The 25369-nt window shown below is 37.3% G+C and overlaps 2 protein-coding genes across 2 annotated transcripts in view; one reads left to right on the forward strand and one right to left on the reverse strand.

Moving 5' to 3' along the window:
- Positions 1–4106, reverse strand: part of LOC135223687 (glycerol-3-phosphate dehydrogenase [NAD(+)], cytoplasmic-like) — a 232933-nt gene extending 228827 nt beyond the window's left edge. Inside the window, exon 1 of the mRNA XM_064262387.1 lies at positions 3942–4106. The gene's annotated coding sequence lies outside the window, so the exon portion shown is untranslated. The remainder of the gene's footprint in view (positions 1–3941) is intronic.
- Positions 391–25222, forward strand: LOC135223686 (uncharacterized). Its single transcript, XM_064262380.1, has 16 exons — positions 391–636; positions 7808–7942; positions 8389–8569; positions 9109–9237; positions 9803–9984; positions 10636–10764; positions 11447–11602; positions 12262–12392; positions 13880–13985; positions 18916–19043; positions 20885–21077; positions 21989–22159; positions 22671–22812; positions 23046–23267; positions 24015–24145; positions 24713–25222. Exons 1-16 carry the CDS (start codon positions 505–507, stop codon positions 24884–24886), a joined length of 2442 nt encoding a protein of 813 aa, XP_064118450.1. The 5' UTR covers positions 391–504; the 3' UTR covers positions 24887–25222.
- Positions 25223–25369: the final 147 nt, after the last annotated feature.

Consider the following 25369-nt stretch of genomic DNA (forward strand, 5'->3'; position numbering starts at 1 on the left):
CACTACTAAGAGTAACGAAAGAAGTAGTGCTGGAGCTTTGCTTGCAAAAGGATAAATAAAACCTTAAAGAAAAGCCATGACACTTAGCCGACTTTGGTTCTCTGTATGTTCCCTGTGTATAGGCCTATAAACTTGTGAATCAGCAAGATCATGGCGTTATGCAATTCCTATATAAAATGAGGTGTGTTTTTATTATTAAAAAATCTAAAATAATTTCTTTGGTGCACAGCGCTTGAAAGCTCTGCGAGCACAGTAAATGAAATTATCAGAGCTACTAAGGTAGCAAATAAATAAAGAAATAAGCCAAATTCCTCCCACCGCACACGCCCATTCTCCATCAGGCAACAGTTGTTCCTGTCGTAGCAAGGGTATCATTTAACCTGCCAGAGAGAAGTGGCCAGCCCCCTCTCGAGTCAAGTCATCTTTGCCCGGAGACTGGCAGACTACTCAAACCGTGTTGTAGTATCTCACTGTTCTCACGATCAGGCTTGGGCAGACCAGTCTATGGTCCGGGAGCGACAACACCCATTCCTAAAGTCAGCTGTAAACGGTACGTCATCTCACTTCAAGCCGGTTCCATTCGACGTGAACCACACACCTGGTTTAATCTCAGCTCGTTCTCCTATAAGAGTGAAGGTCAGTACGTTTGTAATTTGTCATTTTTAGGAAGACCTTGAAAAGGAAGTTTTGCTTACACGTCTGTGTACGTCTGTTTTTCATTGTTCGTTGTGTAATCGAATGAATGTAGTACGCATCGAAAATAAAATATTAGCTGTCTCGATCTGCTGATAACGCGATACACAAGCTAAGTTTTGCTGCTGGTTAAATAACCTCCCAATTATTGTTTTTACATTGTTACGTAAAAGTAAAACACATCACAGTAAAAGCATGTCAGCCCGTTTTAAGTGATAGATGTAGTACAGTGAATGTATAAATTACACATGCAAACAAGATGAGCAGGTGCGCGCAAAAAAAAAAAAAAAAAAAAAAAAAAAAAAATAAAAAAATCAGCTCAAATATAATATTCCTGCTTAATTTTCATAAACTCTCTCATCTATACCTTACTCGTTAGGTTGAATTTTGTTCCTTTAACTCTGACTTTGACGGAAAACACCATGTATAGCATAATGAAATACTTAGCTTGTCTGTTACTAGGCGAATCCAGGCCCTATGGGGAAGGGTTGTGTTTCGCCGTTCTCTAGGGACGGCTGTTCCGTACCCTATACCCCTGCCCTCTCCTCTCTCCCCCACCAGTATAACAAGGCCTTTAACTTGACGCGCCGGGTGGTGGAATGACTTTGTTGGTAAATATGATGAATGTTATTAAACTTTATCATCACCTTGGTGAAGGTTATAATTTAGACCTTCCAGGGGTAAGACAGATCCCATTGTCCTATAATTCTTTTTCCTAAGTGATTGTGACGTTGAACGTCTTGCAAAGCACCAGATAACCATTTCGTTTAAATAAACCTTTTTTTCTTTTCTTTTCTTTTCTTTCTTTATTTTAGGGACGGGATATTGGCAAAATTAGAATTTACCATATTTTGAGATGGCTCTGGATGTAGATGAAAACGAAAAGCCAGGTTTAATATAATGACACGGTAATAGAGTATATAGCAAATGTCCAAATAATTTCCATTTTTCTGAATTGTTAATAAGAATAATATAATCGTTTTATTTCATGAGGTTGCGAATTACTTCTGCTTAGCTGTAAACTCTATAGTTTCCATCAACACAGTTAATTTTCAGCCAAAGAAAAAATTATATTGCCTTATTTCATACAGACTGACACGTGTGTGGCATATATATATATATATATATATTTATATATATATATATATATATATATATAAATGTGTGTGTGTAAAATGTGTGTGATTTATTATCACAGCACCGTGATTTATATACAATAAGCTACAAAAGTTAATTGGTATCCATTTTTTCGCTACTTCGGAAATGACTATTATATTATATATAGTATAATATATATATATATATATATATATAATATATATATATTTATATATCATATAGTGTGTGTGCGTAAGTGCAAGAATAGCAAAACTAATATTCTTCATCTTAAAAATCATGATGGGCATCAATCACGTCCAACGGAGATTGAAATACTAAAACTGATTTTATGCTCGAAAGCTGCCAATCAAATTGCTCCCTCAAAAGAAGATCCCTGAGAATATAAATTTTGCTGTATATTCTTATGGGTTTTAAGAGTCCATTTATGTTTATAGACTAAAATTTTTTATAGAATTCATATATTTTGATTTTACTAATTGAATTATTTGCTTATAATATATATATATATATATATATATATATATATATATATATATATATATATATATATATATACATATACATATACATATACAGGGAGAGAGAGTAGAGAGAGAGAGAGAGAGAGAGAGAGAGAGGAGAGAGAGAGAGAGAGAAAAGGGTGATGCCAGGGATGAAGTTGTTTAAACCCAGACTTTTTTTTTCTTTTTTTGCTGAGGCCACGAATCTAGCGGATGCAAGTCCAGTATTCTACCACATATTTTAAAAGAATTTTTAGCGCAGTCTTCCTGCATACAGCAAATAATCACTTAGTAGTGATTAATGTTGTAATGTCTTCTAGCTGTTCAGTTTCGGGGGGGGGCTTCGAATAATTATGTTTTATAGGTTTTATTTCGTATGGGGTAGAGCGCATTTAGTCTGCAATTATTCGTAAGAGACAGATCACTGCTGAGATATGCCGTGAGGATTATATCTGCTTCTTGGGCCTCACTTTGCCCACTGCCGCACACACAGCACATTCCCACTTTCTTGTCCATTTTTATCTGTATCTATATATATATATATATATATATATATATATATATATATATATATATATATATATATATATTGTTACGAAGTGCCAAGTATCTGGTTACCTTGTATCAAATATTACTTCACCAAAAGCCAGACACCTGAACCCTCATAACACGTTTAAACGACTGAATACACTAAAGGCAACAGTGATCCCTTAACACTTACCAGTATTGCAGAAAATCAGACTAAGTTCATCAAAACAGGTGTGAGGTAATCTTGTAAGTAATTAAATTAATCTAAGGGCATCACTCCATCAACAACTTTAAAACTCTAAGTATTTCCTTGATTTCAGAAGTCTAAGTACTTCCCTGGTTCTAAGTCACTTCAATTAAATTGAAGGAAAGCAAATCAATTACCATTCTATGTCTCTACCTATCATAAATATAGTCATAACCAAATATAAATATACTGGGATAAAAATAAAAACACTTATAAAAACTTTAAATACAAAAATTTATTATTAAATTCAAAATTTATAAGTGAAATTCACAATAATCAGGGAAAATTATTGTTACTTGAAAACAAAGTAAAGTTTAATTAATTCTTGAATCAAATTAAGTAAAATTAAATCAAAATTAATTTATCACAAAATTCAAGAAAATTAACTCAATCAAAATTCAAAAGTGTTAGGCAATAACTGAAAATTTGAAATTAATTCACAAGTGCTAAACAACAATAAAACTTGAAAAGAATTCTAAGTAAATGCAAATCAATTCACAAGTGTTAAATTTAATTAAATGTGCAATGATAAAGCAATGAAAATAACTAAGTCAATTAAATTGTGAATGCAAATGAAAATATAAAACAAAAAGACACACTTCAATAAGAAAATGAATAAGTGCACAAACAATGGAACAGACACAAACACAAAAAATATCAGCAATGTGTAAAAGTGTAAATCTTTTTCATTCAAAAACACTGTAACCAACAGTTTTTACCAAACCTTCGTAACACCTTCGTACAGGCAACAGTTCCTATCAATTATTAGTTAAACACAATTCCTATCCGTTTTTAGTTAAACACACTCCCTATCCATTATTAGTTGCAACTAATAAAAATATAACACACTTTACCTTTTTTTTTTTTGGTATACCAACTTCTTTCTTTCTCTTTTGCTGCAGCTTGTATATTACACTTTCACAAAAAAATCAGGCGCCGTTACGAAATGTTTGTTCAGATTCCACAAAAGAAACTAAATAAACTAAATAAATTCTAAGAAATATCAAACATTAAATTCTAAAATGTTACGAGTGACCAATTTACGTTACGTTAATATAATCTCGATGTCGAGTGAGAGAGAGAGAGAGGAGAGAGAGAGAGAGAGAGAGAGAGAGAGAGAGAGATCTAACTGCCTCGAGGTCTTAAGATCGAATGAATATCTCTTCCCTCATGGAAACTGGGCTAGGCAGATGACAAATACGTTCTGGGTACGAAAGCTTCCAGAAAGTTCTGAAATCTGACGCAATCTTACAACATAATGTGTAATATGCACGTGGCTTTGATTAAAGCATATGCGTATAAGACGAGTCTGGTTTAAAAAAAAAAAAAGACGTACCCGACTCGACTGAGACGGAGACTGGGCTCCGTCTGGGCGACAATTAAAATTGACTTGTTTTGATGACAACGAGCTCGCTATCAAACGCGCTGACAGAGCAGGGAAGCAAACGGATCTCGCAGACTCTCTAATCTACAGTGTCGACATAAAAGTTAAACAATCGTAGTTTATAAAAGACAAAGAATCTCTCTCTTTATGTTATATATATATTCTTTTACAAGACGTTAAGGCGAAATCTGAACACACATTTTAAAACATCCTATTCTAAGCTATCTAGGAATCTGAAAAAATGTTACACAATCCACAAGACATTTCAAAGAGGGGAAAACATGCATTTTGAAAGTAGCAACATATAATAATATATATATATATATATATATATATATATATATATATATATATATATATATATATATATATATATAAATTAGATTTAATAACTGCTTTATACTTTAATTTTTTTAGAGAAGAGCGCGAATGCTTGTACTATTGTACCCAGTGCCTATTGACCACTGCTTGCTTATCCAATTTAAAATGCTAGATTAGTCAAGCAGTTTATTTCTAAGCATTTGTAACTATTTTCAGATTTATTTTCCTTAAATTCGAGGCATTTAATGGGGTCTGTTTCAGTCCCCCAGGTTAATTTGAAGTACTATTACTCTAATCGTCAATTTTAATTTTAACAATAGTGCATATGGATCGAAAGCTCGCCGATTCCGAAATACCGCTATGCCCATCATAGCCTGCATTTTAAAAAATCGACCTATTCGTCAAAGCATTTTACTGCAATGGTCACCCTCCATTCATTTATGTCGAATTATTCAACGGTTACCTAACGGTAGAAGTTCAATGAAGCTCCAGTGTGGATGCAATTAAAGAGAGAGAGAGAGAGAGAGAGAGAGAAACAGCTGCTACTTAAGTGAGTGAGTCACCGTGACTTTAGTACGTTTGATCATTTAGTCTCAAGTTGCTCTCTTCTGAGATGATCTGTTAGCAACTGAAGATGTTCCCACGCACTGAGACAATGGATAAACGCTCTTGCCCGCTGCCTACCGATTTGATGATTCCTTTTAAAGTCTGAAATATGGATGTATTAATAATACTCAACCTCTGTTGGCCTAAGACTTGAGTGATATATCTACGTTAGGTCGTTAGCTGACTGAGGTGGGTTGTAGTCGCGACTCTGGAGAGCATGGACCAGTTCGTCCACAGTTGCTTCTCCTATATAAACAGTTAGTACTAATGCTCTTAGTTTCTTTTCTTCCGATTTCCCTTCCTCATTCAAGAGGCTAGGCCGCCGTTCCCTACGAGTTTGGATCCTAGTTTTATCTTATAACTTTACCTCCTTATTTCTGTCTGGATAAACATCACCATCAGCAATAATGTCTTTGACCAAAGAAGACGTGAAATGAAATCTCTCCATCCTCTTCATTTAAAAGTCAATTGGCAATAATAATAATAATAATAATAATAATATAATAATAATAATAATAATAATAATAATAATAATAATAATAATAATAAAGTGATGTCGTTGTAATATGATGATCTGAGAAATATTCTCTCTCTCTCTCTCTCTCTCATGCGGCAATCCTTTTAGTATTAATTCCCAAGAAAAAATTGCTTCCTGAGGAGAGCGGCGCTGGCTGAACCCCGCTCGTCTAATTCCTTATCTGAAAGCAATCTCCCTCCTCCTCGAGTCGGAGGGGTTGATCCGGTATCATCTCAAGCAAATAACTACTTCTCTTGGCTTTTCGCTTTTCTTTTTAACCTGAATATTTTGCAAGAGAGGTTGTGATAAGAATACTCAGTGTGGGGAATCTTATCGTGATGATGATTAGGATTAGTCTTTTCCTGACAGATATTACGAAAAATTGTTTTTTTGAATTTCATCTTGTATTGTGCATTTTTGACTAGTCTCTTCTGTTGTACTTGAACAAAAAAAATATTATTATTATTATTATTATTATTATTATTATTATTATTATTATTATTATTATTATTATTGTTGTTGTTGTTGTTGTTGTCTTATATTTCAAATACAGGCTTTTTTTTAGCGGTGCATTGCCTTCGGTTCAGATAGTTCGTCCTTAATAACGAAAAGAAAACGAAAAATCTCACGAGAATATAAACGTCTTCACTTGTGTTAATTGAAGTGAATCCCGCGAAGGAGACTGGCTTTGGTTCTGTATATTTGTTTGTTTTTAAGAAGTTTCACTTTCACCTTACTAATTTGCATTAATCATTTAATTTGTTGGGTCTCTTGGTCTGTGTGACCCATCGCCCTTCACAACAGACCTTCACGTCTGCTGCAAGCGTTTGTCAGGCTTGGTTTTATTTTTGCCACAAGGTGTTGCCATTTCATCGTAAACATCTGCTTTTGGGATGAATTGAATTATTTAGAACTTACGATAGTTTGATCTTGGCATAACAAGGCATACTATCATCAAGATCAAATATGTGAGCAGAGTCTGCCACATGGAATAATGCCACTATATCACTACGCATTCTGGGAAGAAGTTGCCAGACCCCGTTTTTCCCGTAATTGTTGCCATCCACCACACCTGTTAAGGAATAATCATATCTTAGTTTAACCAGACCACTGAGCTGATTAACGGCTCTCCTAGGGCTGGCCCGAAGGATTAGACATTTTTACGTGGCTAGGAACCAATTGGTTACCTAGAAACGGGACCTACAGCTTATTGTGGGATCCGAACCACATTACGTCGAGAAATTAATTTCTGATCACCAGAAACCAATTCCTCTGACTCCACGTTGGCACACCCGTTAAGTAACGCTTTTAAAGTCAACTGAGGCAAACTGGGATTAAGTAAAAAAAAAAATTTGGTTTTCTATTACAGGTTGCCCCTGGAATCTACCACTGGGAGACTTATTACTTGTGAAGTGAATTGCATTTTGTGGTAAATAGTAAATTAATTCTATGCTATTTTAGTAAGTTCATTTAAGTACTTTTGACTTAAAGCACCACATCACTACCTAATTTCGTTTTCTGGCTTATTCTCACCTATTAAGTTCTTATGGATATTTGTTCATTTGCCAGTTTGGTTAAAATTATTTGAATGTATTTAACAATCCATTGATTGATTTATGGCTACTAAAACTGGTGTAGCAACATCTAGGTTAATTACGGAGAAATGTGTATTTTTCACTACGTACTTCTCTTGACTCGCACTACTATTGACTTTTTTTTCATCACAGGTTCATTCCATTTTTTGGAAGCGTTGGCAGAATACTTCTGGCTGTCTTCTTAGTTCATTCCATGTGTGCACGGTTTGAATAATAAATTATGATAGTACTTTTTTATCAATTGTTCATCATTATTTACTGACTCATCCATTGCACTACACTTGACTCACATTGCAGATGAAGCCTTGGGGCAAGGGAGAGTTCTGGGGCGTCGGATCTGAATATGATCCAGACTGGGTCCTGACGGAGTCGCAGAAGAAGCTGCAGGCGGATCTGATGGAACTTTGCAGAAAGAAGATTCGTCCTCATGCGGTAAGCATTGGGTGAAACTTAATTTCAACTTGCATGCATAGACCCTAAGTTTATATAAGATTTAAGTATGGTTGGGTTGGGTCAAGTTAGGATTACTTATTTAAGCCCTCCGTTTGGTGGATTTGGTCAGATACGAATGCATGAATCCAAAGTAAGAATATATATTAGTTGTCCTGAGCTAAGCCTTACTTTGAATTTGCTAAAATAAACCCTACTTGAGGTTGGGTTAGTCATTTTGGGTTAAACGTGACACGATTCATACGTATGAGCACCAGGTAGAAATAGGTCATTTTGGGTTAGGCTTGAGTACTGTCGAGTTAAACCCCGCGCATGTTTACTTCCCTTCTTCTTTCAATTGTTTCTAAGAGTCTGTACTAGATAAGGGCGTTAGGTTGTCTGCCCCCTTCAATCTGTACTTGAAAATAAGACTGTAAGCTCCTCGACAGATTCACTGCGACCGTCATTACGTGTACCCGCGAGAGAGCCTTGACACCATGGCTGAACTCGGTCTGTTGGGACTCATCATTCCCAAGGAGATGGGAGGCCTCGGGGAGAACCATACCTGTGCTGCCATGGTTGTCGAAACACTGGCTCGGTATGGGTGTCCCTCTACGGCTATGATATACAGTAAGTGGTCTGCAGTTGCTGTTAACGCAGCCATTCGTTGTTCATCCCGTATTTACTAAAAGCTGCAGCATTAAATAAACAGTATATGAAAATCTCATAATCACATTTATAAAAAGAATGAAGAAATCCAAATTGGTGCAAGTGTAGGTGTGTTTAAAGATATTTACACAACGTTTTATATATAATCATTTCTAAGTTTGTATTTTCACTTCCGTCAGTGTGGATCATCAAACTGTAAGAAGCCAAATATTGCCATTCTGTGGCCGTTATCCCAAATTCAGTAGAAATCAGTGGATATATCCTCTGTTCAACCTGAAACAGGCGCAACAACAATTTTTATTATTTATTTTTATTTTTTTTATTATTATTATTATCATTATATATATATATATATATATATATATATATATATATATACACACACACACACATATATATATATATATATATAAATATATATATAATATATATATATATATTTTTTTTTTTTTTTTTTTTGCTTAGCATTACCTCTCTCACTGTAGTCTTAACATTTTCAGCAATGCACTTGGCGTGTTGCGCAACTTTGCTCTTCCGGTACCACAACAATCCCCACATCCAGAACCACCTGAAGAGGGTCGCCAAAGAGAAGCTGATTGGCGCCCTTTCGGCTTCGGATCCTGCCACAGGTAGCTCGGTAAAACAGGAATATTGTTTTAGTTTAAGTCAAAGCAAAACTTACTGTGATGCCGACCATTCTCTTACTAGAGGGTTTCGTTGGACGCACAGGCTTGCAGTTTTTACGTAAAAGCGACACATTACACGCAGTTAAATATATACTATATATGGATATTCTCCTATACCTCTTCCACGTGCATATAGCTTCGGGGTACTTTTGATGAAGCGGTAGAAGTTCGGATGAGTCATATTTACTAATGAATTAATGACTTACCTGAAGAAGCAGAGAATCTTTAGAACTGCATTTTCTTTATATTCGTTCCGGTACTTTCTAGCGCCTGTAAGTTCTATTTATATAAACAAAATTCATGTTTGTTAATATTTTAATCAAAGTAAATGGTAATTTTATGTACGAGTAGGAGACTGAATTCAGAGTGAAAACTGAAGAAAATTTTCAAGTAGAAAGGTAAACAAAATATATATATTAGTTTAGAAAAACTGTAAAACGAGAAGCATTAAAGATTAAAGATGGCTCGTGAACATTTTTTATTTTTTTTTTATTTTTTTTATTTTTAGGAAGCCACGACTGGTTCCCTCTGTCCTCCAAAGTCCGACAGCTGGATGAGCAGACGGTCCAATTACTGAAGTTCGGCTCTTGGTCAACTAGTGCTGGATATGCTGACTTCTACACGATCATGACCGTCAGCCCAGAGTATAACGGGAATTACTCGGATCTCTCGTTCTTCCTCGTCTACAAGGTATGAAGTATTCCATATTTAATAATTGGTTATAAAATCCCAAATACCCCTTTGAGGGATAGGGCTGTCAGTGCATCTCACGCGCGGTGCACTGTAGGCATTACTTGAGGTTCGTTGCAGCGTGCCTTTCGGCCCTTAGCTGCTACCTCTTTCATTCCTATTACTGTAACTCCATTCATATTCTCTTTCTTCTATCTGACATTCCACCCTCTCTAGCAATTGTTTCTTAGTGCAGTTGCGAGGGTTTCCTCCTGTTACACCTTTCAAACATTCTTGCTATCAATTTTCCTTTCAGCGCCGAATAACCTCATAGGTCCCAGCACTTAGCCGTTTGGCTAAATTCATATGTATTCCAATATTCCCGCTCTAAAATCCCAAATGAATAACTCCTCTCAAAAAAACGTTATATTTTAACCAAATAGAAGAGCAGTCTCTTTATCAATATGAAGAAATTACTCGTTTTAGCATCGATAACCCGTATTTTAATGTGCTCTACAAATCCATCCTCTCCTAAAGTCTTGGGGAAAACACTGCTGACCGCCATGATCATCCCAGTTCTTTTCTTAGACGAGACCGTTCTTCTCAAACTATACAAACCGTAGCTTTCGTTTTACTAAATACAGTCTTGTCCTTGTTATATTTTCATCCCAGGATGAGGTTCGTGCATCAAGTGACGACTGGAGTGCCCTCGGGATGCACGGGAATATGTCAGGTCCCCTCTTGGTCGAGGGGAAATTCAAGATGGAGAGAATGATCGGACCACCGGGGGATGGCCGAAAGGTGAGAATCCTAATGCCGAACTTTTGGAAATATTCTGAAAAGTTGTTTGACATTCTGCATAACATATTACATTGTTTTTTTTATTTTTTTATGCTAGAAAGTTACACATTATTATTATTATTATTATTTGTTTAAGCAGCCACTTCCGACTAAGTCCAATCGGCTGCTTAATGCAGATAAAATCTGTTAAAATTATCATATTAAATAAATATATTTTTAGTCATTTAGTTTTAAAAAAAATAAATTGATAAAACATTACTGTACACATTTAAAATAAATTTGTATGAATAAAATTATATATTATATATATATATATTATATATATGTGTGTGTATATATATATATATATATATAGAAAATCTATAGAAAATACATAATTTTCCATGTATTGCTATACAGTATTTGTCTAGTCTTTCGTAAAATATCAGTTTAGACAAAGCTGGAAATTTAGGGTTTATTTGGATAGCCACCGTGAAACTTAAGATCAATCGCTTCTCCCGTAAGAATTGTAATAATAGAAGATCCTTCTTTTTCGTTGTTTTTCTCCATGATAATCCTAGACTCATGAAGAAGATTCGGTGCACCCAAAACATCTATATTGTTAATCAATTTAAATCATCTGTATTAAATATCAATTTATATTCTCAAGTAGGTCTTTTAATCATTGTGTCGCTCCTTTCAGAATATGGAGGAGTGCATTGACTCCTACTTCCTCCTGTTGACCTCCTCTTGCTGGAATGGCATCGCGCTGGGATGCATTGACATTTCCAGGAAGCACGTCACAAGGTCTGCCCATGCAGATGTTGGGATGCGCGTTTGTGACTATCCGGTCATTCAGGTAAGAGAGAATCACCTGTTTTTCTAACTTGGAAAGTTTCGAGGTCATGTAGATTTGGTGTGGAATTCACTATAACGCAAATAAGCCTAATGTGTGGAGTTGTAAACTCATCGGTTTACTGATTGGATCATATATATATATATATATATATATATATATATATATATATATATATATATATACATATATATACTATATATATATATATATATATATATATATATATATATATATATATATATATATATATATATTCATCACATTTTCAGAATGTGTAATTTCCCTGTGTTCTTCTGTATTTCTTTAATTTAATGTAACAAGTTTCGCCTCATGCACTTTTCGTCTTTGCTTCATAAAGAACAATATGGCTTTGATGTTAGCAATCGTGTTTGTTTGTTTGTATGGTGTTTTTACGTTGCATGGAACCAGTGGTTATTCAGCAACGGGACCAACGGCTTCACGTGACTTCCGAACCACGTCGAGAGTGATCTTCTATATCGTTAGCAATTGTGTCTAGATTATTTGTCTAAACGTATTTATTTCAGGATCCTTGATGCTTATTCACTCGTAAATATGTTTGGGGCATTTATATTTGTGCAGTTACTGTAAAACTGATGAACATTTTCCGTTAATAAATTTAAATTTTCTTTTAATTTTAGGACTATTTTGGAGAATCTGTCATCGACACCAATACATCTCGTTCAATGGCCTTCCTCATGGCTCAGACTTTAGATACAGTTACCAAAGACAACAACTGGTCTGTTCACTCTGACCTTAATTTGCTACCGCGGTAAGTTTCTCTACTATGTGCAATTCCTGTCGGTCAGCGTAAGGGGAAAGTAATCTCTTTTGTCTGTTTTATCATGTAAAGTAAATGCATAAGCCAGAGGTTCTTTTGGGACGAAAATATATTACATTTATTGGAACTTGCCTTCTTGATAATATTCAGTAATCAGTATTAGGTTTCTTGGTCCTTCGTATGACTTACTGCTGTATACACCAGGTTCAAAGATTTGTTACTTGTTTCGGGTCATTAGTTATTGCGATGTGGTTGCTAGCCTAAGTCACATGAGTGAGTGATTCCAAGCAAAAAGTTTATAAGTTTGAGTCTGCCATAAGATTATCAGTATTGACCTTCAGAATAAATACCTTTTTTCCCGTATCTTATATTTTTCACATTTGACAATGATTTAAAAGTGTTTTTCATGGTTGTAGTCAATTCAGAGAATCAGGATCGACACAATTTATAAATCAGTGTCCTGCAACTTTCCGAAGCATTACTATATTGTAGTATTTCCATCTTCCAGACCTAATTAGTGGCAGTCGATTCGTAATTTTAATATACTTCCAAAGGCATAAATATTATTACCTCTTCAGAGCCTCTCCATGTGCTAAATTGATATTTTGATGCAAAAAAACAAATGATAATGTTAAAAAAAAAATTAATAAAATAATGTCGCATGAAAACTACTGACGACGTTACACTCTCAAATGGTATGGTCTCCCACCTTTACATATTATTCAGGAAAGGCTACCAAGTTGAATTTAACGGGGTTAAATTTACTACTAAGGAAAGTTTAAGGAGTTTTGAGTATGATTTTCGTGGTGAAAAATAAAATAGTTTCCTTCCATTGCACAATTTCTTGAGGAATGTAACAAGATTTTTTTTATGATATCCTCATATCTTATGGTAGACAGCGTGCACGGGGTATGCTGTTGCACAATGTTGTTTTTTTCTCGTTATCCATCTTTAATGTGGTATTCAGTGCATGATTGCGGCAGCTATGCCGGGATATCTTATAATATATAAATATAAATATATATGGGGATACAATCTACAATGAAGTAAAATCCTCTTGTAGTTTAAAATATATAATTCTTGTACAGGATTAAAGCTTTAACCCTGTACAAGAATTATATATTTTAAACTACAAGAGGATTTTACTTCATTGTGGATTGTATCCCCATTTACTTAGAGGTACGACATAGTACCTGGCTTCTGCATAAATATATATATATATATATATATATATATATATATATATATATATATATATATATATATATATGTACGCATAACATACAGTATAACATAATCATTATATTAAACATATAATTTAATAATATAGTATTAATATTTATATATATATAGATGTGTGTGTGTGTGTGTCTGTGTGTTTGTGCTAAAAATACCTCCTCTTTGAGGAAGCATCATATTGGCAACCTAATTCTGTCAATGAAGGCAAATTATTTGTAAGATAACTTTCATCTCCACAGAACGGGAAAGATTCACTGGTTATGGCAGCTCAAGTTCACAGCGGCTAAGAATGTGGCGAACGTAACTGACAGGATGTTGTACGCTTGCGGAGGTTCTGGATATAAGGTACGTACTATTGCGTGGGACCACTGAAATGGCTTATTCTTTCAGCAGCTATCTCGTTAACCGTTTGAATTTATTTGATTATTATAAAAACTAATATCTTTTGTACTGATTATGTATATAGGATGTTCCTTCTCATTTTAGTAAACTATATATTTACGACGAGATATTTGATTTAGATGTTCTAAGTAATAGTGAGATAGGATTGTGAGAGGTGGACAAAGAGGCAGGTAGAAGTGTACTGATTTTTATTACAGTCAAGGGAAATATAAATATACAGCATGCGGACGGAAATGTGGTCACCGACCCGCGAGAGAGTAAAAGTGGGTCGGCGAGACCCGATTTGTGTTTCTTGAGAGACATAAAATACAAAATATAAAAGTACACAATATGTGGTTATACAAGCTTTATACACTGACGGAAAGCCCGCTGAATGCTCTCTCAGGGGGAAGTAAGAACAACGCGAATGATGAATTATATACAGAGAAAATTATGAATAAGCGTTGTCCTTACAAATACTCCCCCCCTAAGACAATAATTAGGTATGATTGTTGGCTGACTTCTTTGTACTTCAGGTAGTCACTCGCGGAAGCGAGCTGGACGGCGGAGGCGCCCTCGGGTGCGTGATATTAGTTGCTGTGGTAGATCCTCGGGGGTTTCCGGGGACGGGATGCCTCCCCTGAGGTGATCCTCGGGGGGTTCGACCGTCTTTCGAGGGCGGCTGCGGCTACGGCTAGGAGGTTTGGCGATCGAAGGAGTCGCTTTTTTCCGAGGAAGATTGAGGCGCCCTGTGGAATCCGCGTCTGCGAGGTCCTCGTCCATGATGAAGGCTGGTTTCAGGCGATCGATTGTGACCCAGTCCTCGCGACCGTTGATGGATAAGAGATATGCCTTGTCAGTGCGTCGTAGGACGCGGAAGGGACCGCGGTAGGGTCTCGTTAGAGGCGGGCGGGGGCGCGTCGTCCCTGACGAAGACGTGCTTGCACGATGATAGGGCCTTCGGGAGGAAACGTTTGGTTCTGTCGGAGAAGGTTTTGACGCAGGGCGTGAACTTCCCGGCGGATTCCCGAAGCCTGGCGATGGAGACGTCAGCGTCGTCGGCATTGGTCGGGAAGAACTCGCCAGGGACTGTTAATGGCTCCCCGTATACCTTCTCCGCGGGTGATGCCTCGCCGTTTGCCCGCGGGGCAGTCCTGAGACCGAGGAGGACCCACGGTAGTTGGCTCTTCCAATTTTCGTCGGTGCAGCGCGCCATCAGGGAAGCCTTGATCGAACGGTGGACTCTCTCCACCATGCCGTTAGCTGCTGGGTTGTAGGCGGTGGTGGCATGTAGCAGACGTTCCCATTAGGTGGGCCAGGGCAGTCCACAACTCCGACAGGAAAACTGGTCCGCGGTCTGTCGTGATTTCGTCTGGCACTCCGAATCGACTGATCCAGCTGGCGAGGAGTGCTTCGGCACATGCTTTCGTGGTCGCCTCCGACATCGGCGTTGCCTCGGGCCATCTGGTGGAGTGATCGATTACCGTCAGGAGGTACCTGGCGCCTTCCGACGGGGGCAGGGGGCCAACGACGTCTATGTGGATGTGGCCGAATCTTCGTTTCGGCTGCGGAAATTTCCCCACGCCTGATTCCGTGTGCCGACTGATTTTGCTAGTTTGGCAAGGCACGCAGGTCCTGGCCCACTCGAGGGAGTCCTTCCGAATTCCATGCCAGACGAACTTCTCCGTCAGGAGGCGCACCGTCGTCCGGCCCGAGGGGTGCGAGAGTCCGTGTATGACGTCGAACACGGCTTTCCTTCGGGAGGCTGGGATCAGCGGGCGCGGGCGGCCCGTGCTGATGTCGCAGAGGAGCGTCATGCCTGCGGGTCCGAAGGGCACGTCTTCCCACTTGAGGGCGGTGATAGCAGTGCGGTATGCGGCAGTCTCCGGGTCGGCAGCCTGTTCCGGGCGAGGTCTTCGTAGTCGACCCCGAGACGCACGGCGTTGATTTCTATCCTCGATAGGGCGTCTGCCACGGGTTATTCTCGCCAGGCACGTACTGGATGGTGCAACCGAACTCTGCGATGGCTGCTAGGTGCCTCTGTTGTCTCGCTGACCAAGCGTCGCCCGCCTTGGTGAAGGCGTGTACCAAAGGGAGGTGGTCCGTCCTGATCGTAAAGGGGGAGCCCTCGAGGAGGTAGCGGAAATGTCGCACTGCTTGGTACACTGCCAGGAGTTCGCGGTCGAACGTGCTGTACCTCGTCTCGGCGGCTGATAGTTTTTGCTGTAGAAGGCGAGTGGCTTGGGTTGGGGCTCGCCCTGGACCATCTGCTCGAGGACAGCCCCGCAGGCGACGTTGCTGGCGTCGGTGGTGAGGCGTAAAGGTGCAGCAGGGTCTTGGTGGCATAATGTCGCCGCTCTGGCGAGGGCCCTCTTCGTCTCGTTGAAGCCTTCTCTTGTTCGGCCTCCCACGTTAGGGCCTTTGGTTTCCCCTTCAGGACCTGTGTTAGAGGAGACATGGTGCGGGCGGCGGCGGGGATGAATCGGCGGTAGTAATTGACCATTCCGATGAACTCCTGCAGGGACTTGACCGTGGTTGGTGTTGGGAACTTCTGCACCACGCCTACCTTCGAGGCCATGGGGCGCACGCCCGTCGCGGAGATCTCGTGTCCGAGGAAGTCCACCTTCTCGGCGCCGAAGTGCATTTGTCGAAACGGACGACCAGCCCGTTTTTCCTGCAGGCGCTTCAGGCCGCTCGGGACGTGATGTAGGTGCTCCTCCAAGGACCTGGAAAAGATCAAGATATCGTCGACGTAGCAGACGCAGAAGGGCAGGTCCCCCAGGATGCTGTCCATCAGGCGCTGGAAGGTGGCCCCTGCATTCCTCAGGCCGAAGGTTGAGTAATGGAAGACGAAGGAGCCAAAAGGCGTGATGATGGCAGTCTTGGGGACATCCTCGGGGTGCACTGGAACCTGGAAATAGGATTTTAAGAGGTCCATTTTTGTGAAGACCTTCGCCCCATGAAGGGCCCCTGTCAAATCCTGCATGTTTGGCAAGGGGTATTGGTCGGGGATTGTAGCGAGGTTGAGTCTTCTGTAGTCTCCGCCAGGGCCTCCAGGTTGCCGTCAGGTTTCTGTACCATGTGCAGGGGCGACGCCCAAGGGCTCGATGCTTTCTTGCAGATGCCCATTCGTTCCATCTCCGAGAACGCCTGCTTCGCCTCCTGGAGGCGGCCTGGAGGGAGTCGTCGGAACTTCGCGTGTGTCGGGGGGCCTGTGGTGGTTATGTGGTGGAATATCCCGTGCTTGGGCGGCGTCCCTGCCGCCTGACGAAGTTCCGGCTTGAAGACTTCGGGGAACTCCTGCAGGAGGTTGCCGTATTTGTGGGCGGGGGGGCGATGGTACAAATTGTAGGGGCGCCCGGGCCTGCTGCCAGTGGAAGGGAAAGGCATGTCCCCGTGTCGAGGAGGCGTTTGCGGCCCACGTCCACCAGGAGGCCGTTCTGCGCCAGGAAATCTGCCCCCAGTAGCGGGATCCTGACGTCCGCGATTGTGAATTCCCAGACGTAGTTTCGCCCCAAGATGGATATCTCGAGGGCTTCGTGCCGTAGGAACGGATGGGGGTCCCGTTTGCGGCGACGAGGGAGGTTGTTTTGTCGGGCTCGCGGCTACGGTCTTTTCCTGACGGCGGGAATATCGAGTGCATTGCCCCCGTATCCACCAACATCCTCCGGCCGGAGATCGCGTCGCGGACGTAGAACCCTACGGTGTGTGGTTCCGACGCGGCCGTTGCCACGGGCGGCCTTGGTTTTGTTTGCCGTCGCCGTTTTTTGACTGTTGGAAGGTGCAAGGGCTTTCGCACCTCTTGGAGAATCTCCCGAACCTCCGGTGGAAGCGGCACCAGGAGTTTTCACCTCGCTGCGTGTGGGAGGACTTCCCTTGGGATACGGCGCCGATCTCTTGCGTTGGGTCGTCGTCGTCTTCTTCCTTCTCTGCGGCCAGGCACACGGAGGATCGGGGGGGGGGCGGCGAGCTTCGCGGCATTGTTCGACAACGTCAGCTTCTTTGCCTTCTCTAGTAGTTCGTCGTCCTCTAGGGTGTACGCGTCGGTCAGCTGCTTTCGGACGTCCGGCTCGAGTTGCCGCAGGAATATTTCGCGGCTCAGGCTGATCTCTACCACATTTCCGTCCGCATGCTGTATATTTATATTTCCCTTGACTGTAATAAAAATCAGGCGTCCCTGCCGCCTGACGAAGTTCCGGCTTGAAGACTTCGGGGAACTCCTGCAGGAGGTTGCCGTATTTGTGGGGGGCGATGGTACAAATTGTAGGGGCGCCCGGGCCTGCTGCCAGTGGAAGGGAAAGGCATGTCCCCGTGTCGAGGAGGCGTTTGCGGCCCACGTCCACCAGGAGGCCGTTCTGCGCCAGGAAATCTGCCCCCAGTAGCGGGATCCTGACGTCCGCGATTGTGAATTCCCAGACGTAGTTTCGCCCCAAGATGGATATCTCGAGGGGCTTCGTGCCGTAGGAACGGATGGGGGTCCCGTTTGCGGCGACGAGGGAGGTTGTTTTGTCGGGCTCGCGGCTACGGTCTTTTCCTGACGGCGGGAATATCGAGTGCATTGCCCCCGTATCCACCAACATCCTCCGGCCGGAGATCGCGTCGCGGACGTAGTAAGAACAACGCGAATGATGAATTATATACAGAGAAAATTATGAATAAGCGTTGTCCTTACAGGATTGTCAAGTGTTGCATTTCTCCCTGTTTTTGCACGCAGTTCATCCACAAATCAGCACTGTTTATCCCTCCTCTTTTACAGATAAAGAAATAACATATATATTAAGTCTAACAGTACATCCCATGTAAAATACAACCACACTTTAATTATACAGGTTGTTGTAGGATATTGCTGCATGTTATTTGAGTGCAACTCTTCTTGTGAGATCTGTTTTTCCAGACCGAGCTGGGATTGGAACGTCTCATCCGGGACGGCAAGGCTGGCTGGGTGATGGCTCCCTCCAATGAGATTCTAAGAAATCTAGTTGGGATTTCGGTTCTTACAGGTTTCAATTCCATTGATCTGTGGTAATTACCTACTCTTTGGATGTAACAAATCCTTTAGCTATACAGTGGGGTTTTAAGTGTTTTGATTCAAAGAAAAATTTCTATCAATGTTGTTTATCAGTATTCAGTATATGTAAACATACATTTTCATTAGGAACAACCTTCAAATACAATAACATGCAAATGCTACCCCAGCAGAGTGAAATTCTCAATATATATATATATATAATATATATATATATATATATATATATATATATATATATATATATATATATATATATATATATATATATATAATATATATATATATTTTATATATATATTATATATATTTATATATATATATATATATATATATATATATATATATATATATATATATATATATATATATATATATATATATATATATATATATATATATATATATATATAATATATATATATATATATATATATATATATATATATATATATATATATATATATATATATATATATATATATATATATATATATATATATATATATATATATATATATATATATATATAATATATATATATATATATATATATATATATATATATATATATATATATATATATATATATATATATATATATATATATATATATATATATATATATATATATATATATATATATATATATATATATATATATATATATATATATATATATATATATATATATATATATATATATATATATATATATATATATATATATATATATTATATATATATATATATATTATATATATATATATATATATATATATATATATATATATAATATATATATATATATATATATATATATATATATATATATATATATATATATATATATATATATATATATATATATATATATATATATATATATATATATATATTATATATATATATATATATATATATATATATATATATATATATATATATATATATATTATATATATATATATATATATATATATATATATATATATATATATATATATATATATATATATATATATATTATATATATATATATATATATATATATATATATATATATATATATATATATATATATATATATATATATATATATATATATATATATATATATATATATATATATATATATATATATATATATATATATATATATATATATATATATATATATATATATATATATATATATATATATATATATATATAATATATATATATATATATATATATATATATATATATATATATATATATATATATATATATATATATATATATATTAGTCTGCGATTGTGTACAATAAGATAAAAATTATGTATGTTCACATAATAAGCTGTGTCAGAACACTTAAGTAAAGTAGTATCTCAGTCTGTATGAAACGCAAGAATATCACCATCAAAATGACCAATAGTGAAGACGATTGGAGGCAACTGGCTTAAATCATTGTTTGATATCTCAATGCAAGGTTGTCTGTTACAGAGTTGGATGTTTTATAAGTTCAGCACTCTTGTTTTATCTCTTGAACTTTCTGCCCAAAATCCCATCTTGTTCTGGTTTTCATACCTTTATACACAATTTACTATGTCTTCTTAATGGTTAATGTTCAGCCATTTCCATACCTACCATAACTGTCATTGCTCGTCTTCCCCTCACGTTATGCCTCCAAATGATCTTAGTCTTTGAAGTTTCCAGCCATGAAGATTCTAGCCAATTACATTATGGTAACAAAATGTTTATCACAAGTTTGCAACCACGAATTTTTTATGAATTGTTGTCAACTTCATTAGAATAAACAAAATGTTTATCTTGGATGGCATTTCTTTTCCAGGGAGGAAATGAGCAATGAACAGGTCATGCGCAGGGAAGTAAAGAAGATGAATCCAAAGCAAAAGGAAGCCTTGGGAAGGCGCCTCTTAGATGAAGCTTCTCGGGAGCTTAGTGGAATAGAGGCGAAGCATCCATACCAGGACACAGATTTCATGAACCCTTTCAACACATCGCCACCAACAGTTCAAAACCAGGTAACATAATTTACCCTATCCAAACAAAAAAGTTACTTATCTTACTATCGTCTGTAAGAATATGTAATCTTCCAATCAGCATTAAAGAATAACTTGAAAGCAAGTATTACTGAAATGTGCAACATGTTTTCAACAGTAATTACAGTTTTGAGACCAGGTACAATATTTCAAACTATACATAAAAAGAAGCTGCTTATCTTTTTCATCTGCATGAAAAAATCACTTAATTGTTATCAGTAATCTGAGATACTTGACAACACTGTACAGTAATTTCTTCAAAAACAAACGTCCCTGTGTAACTCGCATTTAGTTGTGTATGATACAATATTACTGTAGTGATATATGTGTATAATGAAATATCAGTGCTGACAATCATTCATTCACACAAATCTTCACTCGTTTTGGAATTTGGTCAAGAAAGTAGGTAGTCATCAAAATGCTTCCACTTTCTAGAGGCAACTAAATGTGAAAAGGAAAATTGGACTATGTACACAGTTTAGTAGTGTTTGAAGCAATGTCTTAAAAATAAGACACTGTTTCCCCTAATAAGAATTTGTTTCTGGAGAAAAACAAAGTAGCAATCACCTTCACAATCATTTTCTAATAGCTGAAGTATGCTGTGGAAGAGGACAATAAATTCTTGAATAGAGATCAATTCTAGAATTTATTGTCCTCTTCCACAGCATACTTCACTTTCTCAGTTACCTTACTTAACTTTCTGATGGCCGTATCTCTCGGAAAACAGTATTGTTACTTACACTGTATCTGCCTTTTTCTGTCCTTCACTTTTTCAAAACTTCACAAATTGCATGCTTCTTATTTGGCTTCTTAATGATTGGCTACATCGTGCTTATACATAAACAACTTACGAAGAGAATACACTAAGATAATGGTAAAATTTCCCTTTCCAGGATATGAAAACAAATGACGGTGTAGTTCACAAGGCAGCTCTAAAACCAAACAGCTGGACCTCACTGAAACTTTCTTCCCGATCAGACCTCAGTGACAAGACTTCATCTTTTGTGTTTTCCTTGCCTAACAGTACCGACCATACTGGATGTCTCCCTGGGCAATATGTAATGGTTTGTATCTTATGGAGAATATGTAAGCTTGAATTTTTTAAGTATTTTTGTCACATGGAGTCCTTAAGCAAATCAAGCCTGTACTTGTGCTGACACTACGTCTGCTTGATTTAACAACTACGTACATTAACTTGAGTAGACTGCACATTTTAGATTTAATCAATTATTACTTTTAATTTGTAGGGGATACAATTTTCAGTGAATATTATAGCGCATTAAAACAATCCAATTTCAATTTCTTTTAAAAAATCCAAGAACCAAATACAATTGGTTAAGTGAAGATCAGGTTGATAATCGGTACGACTTACTACGATTACGCTTAACTTTTTTCATCAGATTGAAAACCCCTGCTAAATTAATAGATTCCAGGGCTATGATAATCATCTTTAGTTCAAGTTATTGAAGAGTAAATTATCAATTTTTTGTTGGCCTTTTTTTTCCTTCTGAAAACTATAAAAAAAACATATGGTGAACGCCCACACTAAACATTCGTCATACTGTGATTTTTAAGGTCCGTGCTACTTTCGGTGGTAAAGAACACACTCGATACTTCTCCCCCGTTACGCGACCAGATGACTTTGGCCAGATAGAGCTGGTGATAAGGTTTGAATCTCAGGGAATCATTTCAAACCACTTCAAGAAACTTAAACCAGGTGAGAATTGTTGAGTTTTCATAGTGAGTTACTTTGGTTCACTTGTCACTTTCATTCTTTGATTTGGTGAGAATACTGTTGCGTCATACATAATGAAGACTGGTATTTCCAACAAAATACATCAATTTTATAGTCCCAATATCATTAATAAATTTTATCACTCTTGAACAAGTGGTTCACATCCTCACAGTATTGGTTCTACCCAGTATCCAATTTTTTTTTTTTTTTCTCAGGTGACTTGTTAGACTTCCAAGGACCTTGTGGAGGTTTTGAATATGAAGCAAACAAGCTTAGTGAGATAATCATATTAGCATCAGGAGGAGGAATCACCCCTGGTCTCCAAGTCATACGCTCTATCATGAACAACCCTACTGACACAACTAAAATAACACTGTTGTATTTTGCTGAAACCATAGAAGATCTGCTTTATCAAAAAGAACTTGACTCTTATGCTGGTAAGAAATAGAAAATTTCTTGGAATATATTGAACATCACAAATCTTCAGTCTATTAGTGCAACATTAGTGAGAAAAAATAGTAAAGATGATGCATTGTACTAGTTATGAATCTGAGCGCAGTCACGGGTCATAAAAATGACTAAAAGCCAATGAGACAAGTGAGCAAGAGCATTAGGCACACTGTACAGTAACACCTAAAAATCTCTACAAGTTCTACAACTTTACCGACATCTACTGAAGTAGTACAGATGTTCCAAGAAGAGAGTTAAAACATCAGTCAATCTTGGTTCAAAAACTGATACTAAATAAATAAAAGTGCTATTGTACAGTAAGTAATGATAGCAATAGCTTTGGTATTTACTGGTAGTGGTTCCGTGTTTAGGGATATGGCTTAGTACATTTATTGTTTCATTAATTGTTAAAAGCCTTTAAGTGGAATATATATGCAAGCTCACATTTTACCAGCTGTAGGCTGCTATATCTGTGCCATTTATAAGCCATGGATTGTTTTGTTGAAGAAAGGAGTTATTGTAAATATATTAGGTTAAACATAAATTGACCTTGAATACTTACATTAACAGTTCATCTCAACAGCATTAGTAAAGTAATTTAAATGTAATTAATATATACCAATGAAGTTATAATTTTTTCTGGCTGAGTATTATCATAACTGTTATTATCCTTTGTATGGTACTGCCAACGTTTTACACAATTAAAATGATCAAACTATACACCTAACCTGCAGGGAAGGACAAGAGACTCAAAGTAGTGTATGCAGTCATGGAGGGACCAGAAGGGTGGCAAGGAGAGGAAGGGTTCATTGATATTCAGATGATCAACAAACACATTAAAAAACCTAACGGAACAAAATACAAGGTGAGTAATTAATGGAGATACTATCTCTTCCTCTAATCAAGAAAATGTTCTAGTTAGTGACTAAGTTTGCCTTCATGTAATCTTTTATAAATTACTAAAAAACCAATGGTTGCTCTAATCAAGAAAATGTTCTAGTTAGTGACTAAGTTTGCCTTCATGTAATCTTTTATAAATTACTAAAAAACCAATGGTAGTAATTCCTGTTCAATCTCATGGTATTGGAACCACTTTCTCCAAGTACCTATTCATGCTTAGGGCAAATCTACAACTACTTTTCGATGATATATCCTAAACCAATTTCCTTACCTCTCCCATATACAGAGCTCCTACATTGGATGTTCTTTCTTATTTAGATACTTAGTTATGATATTTGAAATGCAGTACTAATGCATGTAAACATGATTATGGTTATTGAAATGCAGTAATACATGACCTGTATAAAAAAAATGGGGTTTCAGTAAATCAATCAATTTATGGGTACAAGAGATTTTTTGCTTGTAATTTATTCAAAGAAAAATTAACCTACTTTTATGTAAAAATAAGATTATAATACTCAAATTGTTCCAGATTGTAATATGTGGAGGACCAACAATGAGTATCACTTGCCTTCATTCACTGAGCACCCTTGGATATCCCTCACACAGCACCTACATATATGGACAATTTGGAGTTGAGCAAATTAAAGCTGTCTATGGCAAGAATGTCCCATTGTCTGCGCATCGATGTGATGATGTGCATTAAGAATCTAAAACTACCTACATCTAGAATATTTTTCATTAGTTATTTGTTCTCTTTTTGTTATGTGCATCCTGTTTGTTACAAATAAGTACATCTCTCTCTTCAGATAACAAAGTACTGTACTATTTTTTCCAATATCACACTTCATTGGCAAAACAGTTTTTTATGCAGTCAGTAAAAATATGACAGATTTTTAATATCTTTTAAAACTTTCCTGACTACAGGAAGCAAATTACTGAAAATGTTACTAAAGCTTTTTCACACCCTATTTTGCTGATTACAACTTATTTACAGTAACATCACAGTAATATTGTATTAAATTAAATAGTGTATGACTGATCTGCATTTTTCAATGTTTATAGAAATAGAGAAAAATCCATCCTACAAAGTTCTTTAAAAATACACAGGTAGAAGAGAACAGTTATAAGCTGGTAGTTCAAAAGCACTGCCATGATGAAATCAAAACAGGCATCAAGAATTCCAACT

This window comes from Macrobrachium nipponense, chromosome 10, assembly GCF_015104395.2.
Source record: "Macrobrachium nipponense isolate FS-2020 chromosome 10, ASM1510439v2, whole genome shotgun sequence".
Lineage (NCBI taxonomy): Eukaryota > Metazoa > Arthropoda > Malacostraca > Decapoda > Palaemonidae > Macrobrachium > Macrobrachium nipponense.

Coding starts and splice junctions, on each gene's coding strand:
- LOC135223686 (XM_064262380.1), top strand. CDS start 505: ATGGTCCGGGAGCGACAACACCCATTCCTAAAGTCAGCTGTAAACGGT. Junction 9,985..10,635: donor CGTTCTTCCTCGTCTACAAG/GTATGAAGTATT, acceptor TTTTCATCCCAG/GATGAGGTTCGTGCATCAAG. Junction 23,268..24,014: donor AGAACTTGACTCTTATGCTG/GTAAGAAATAGA, acceptor CCTAACCTGCAG/GGAAGGACAAGAGACTCAAA.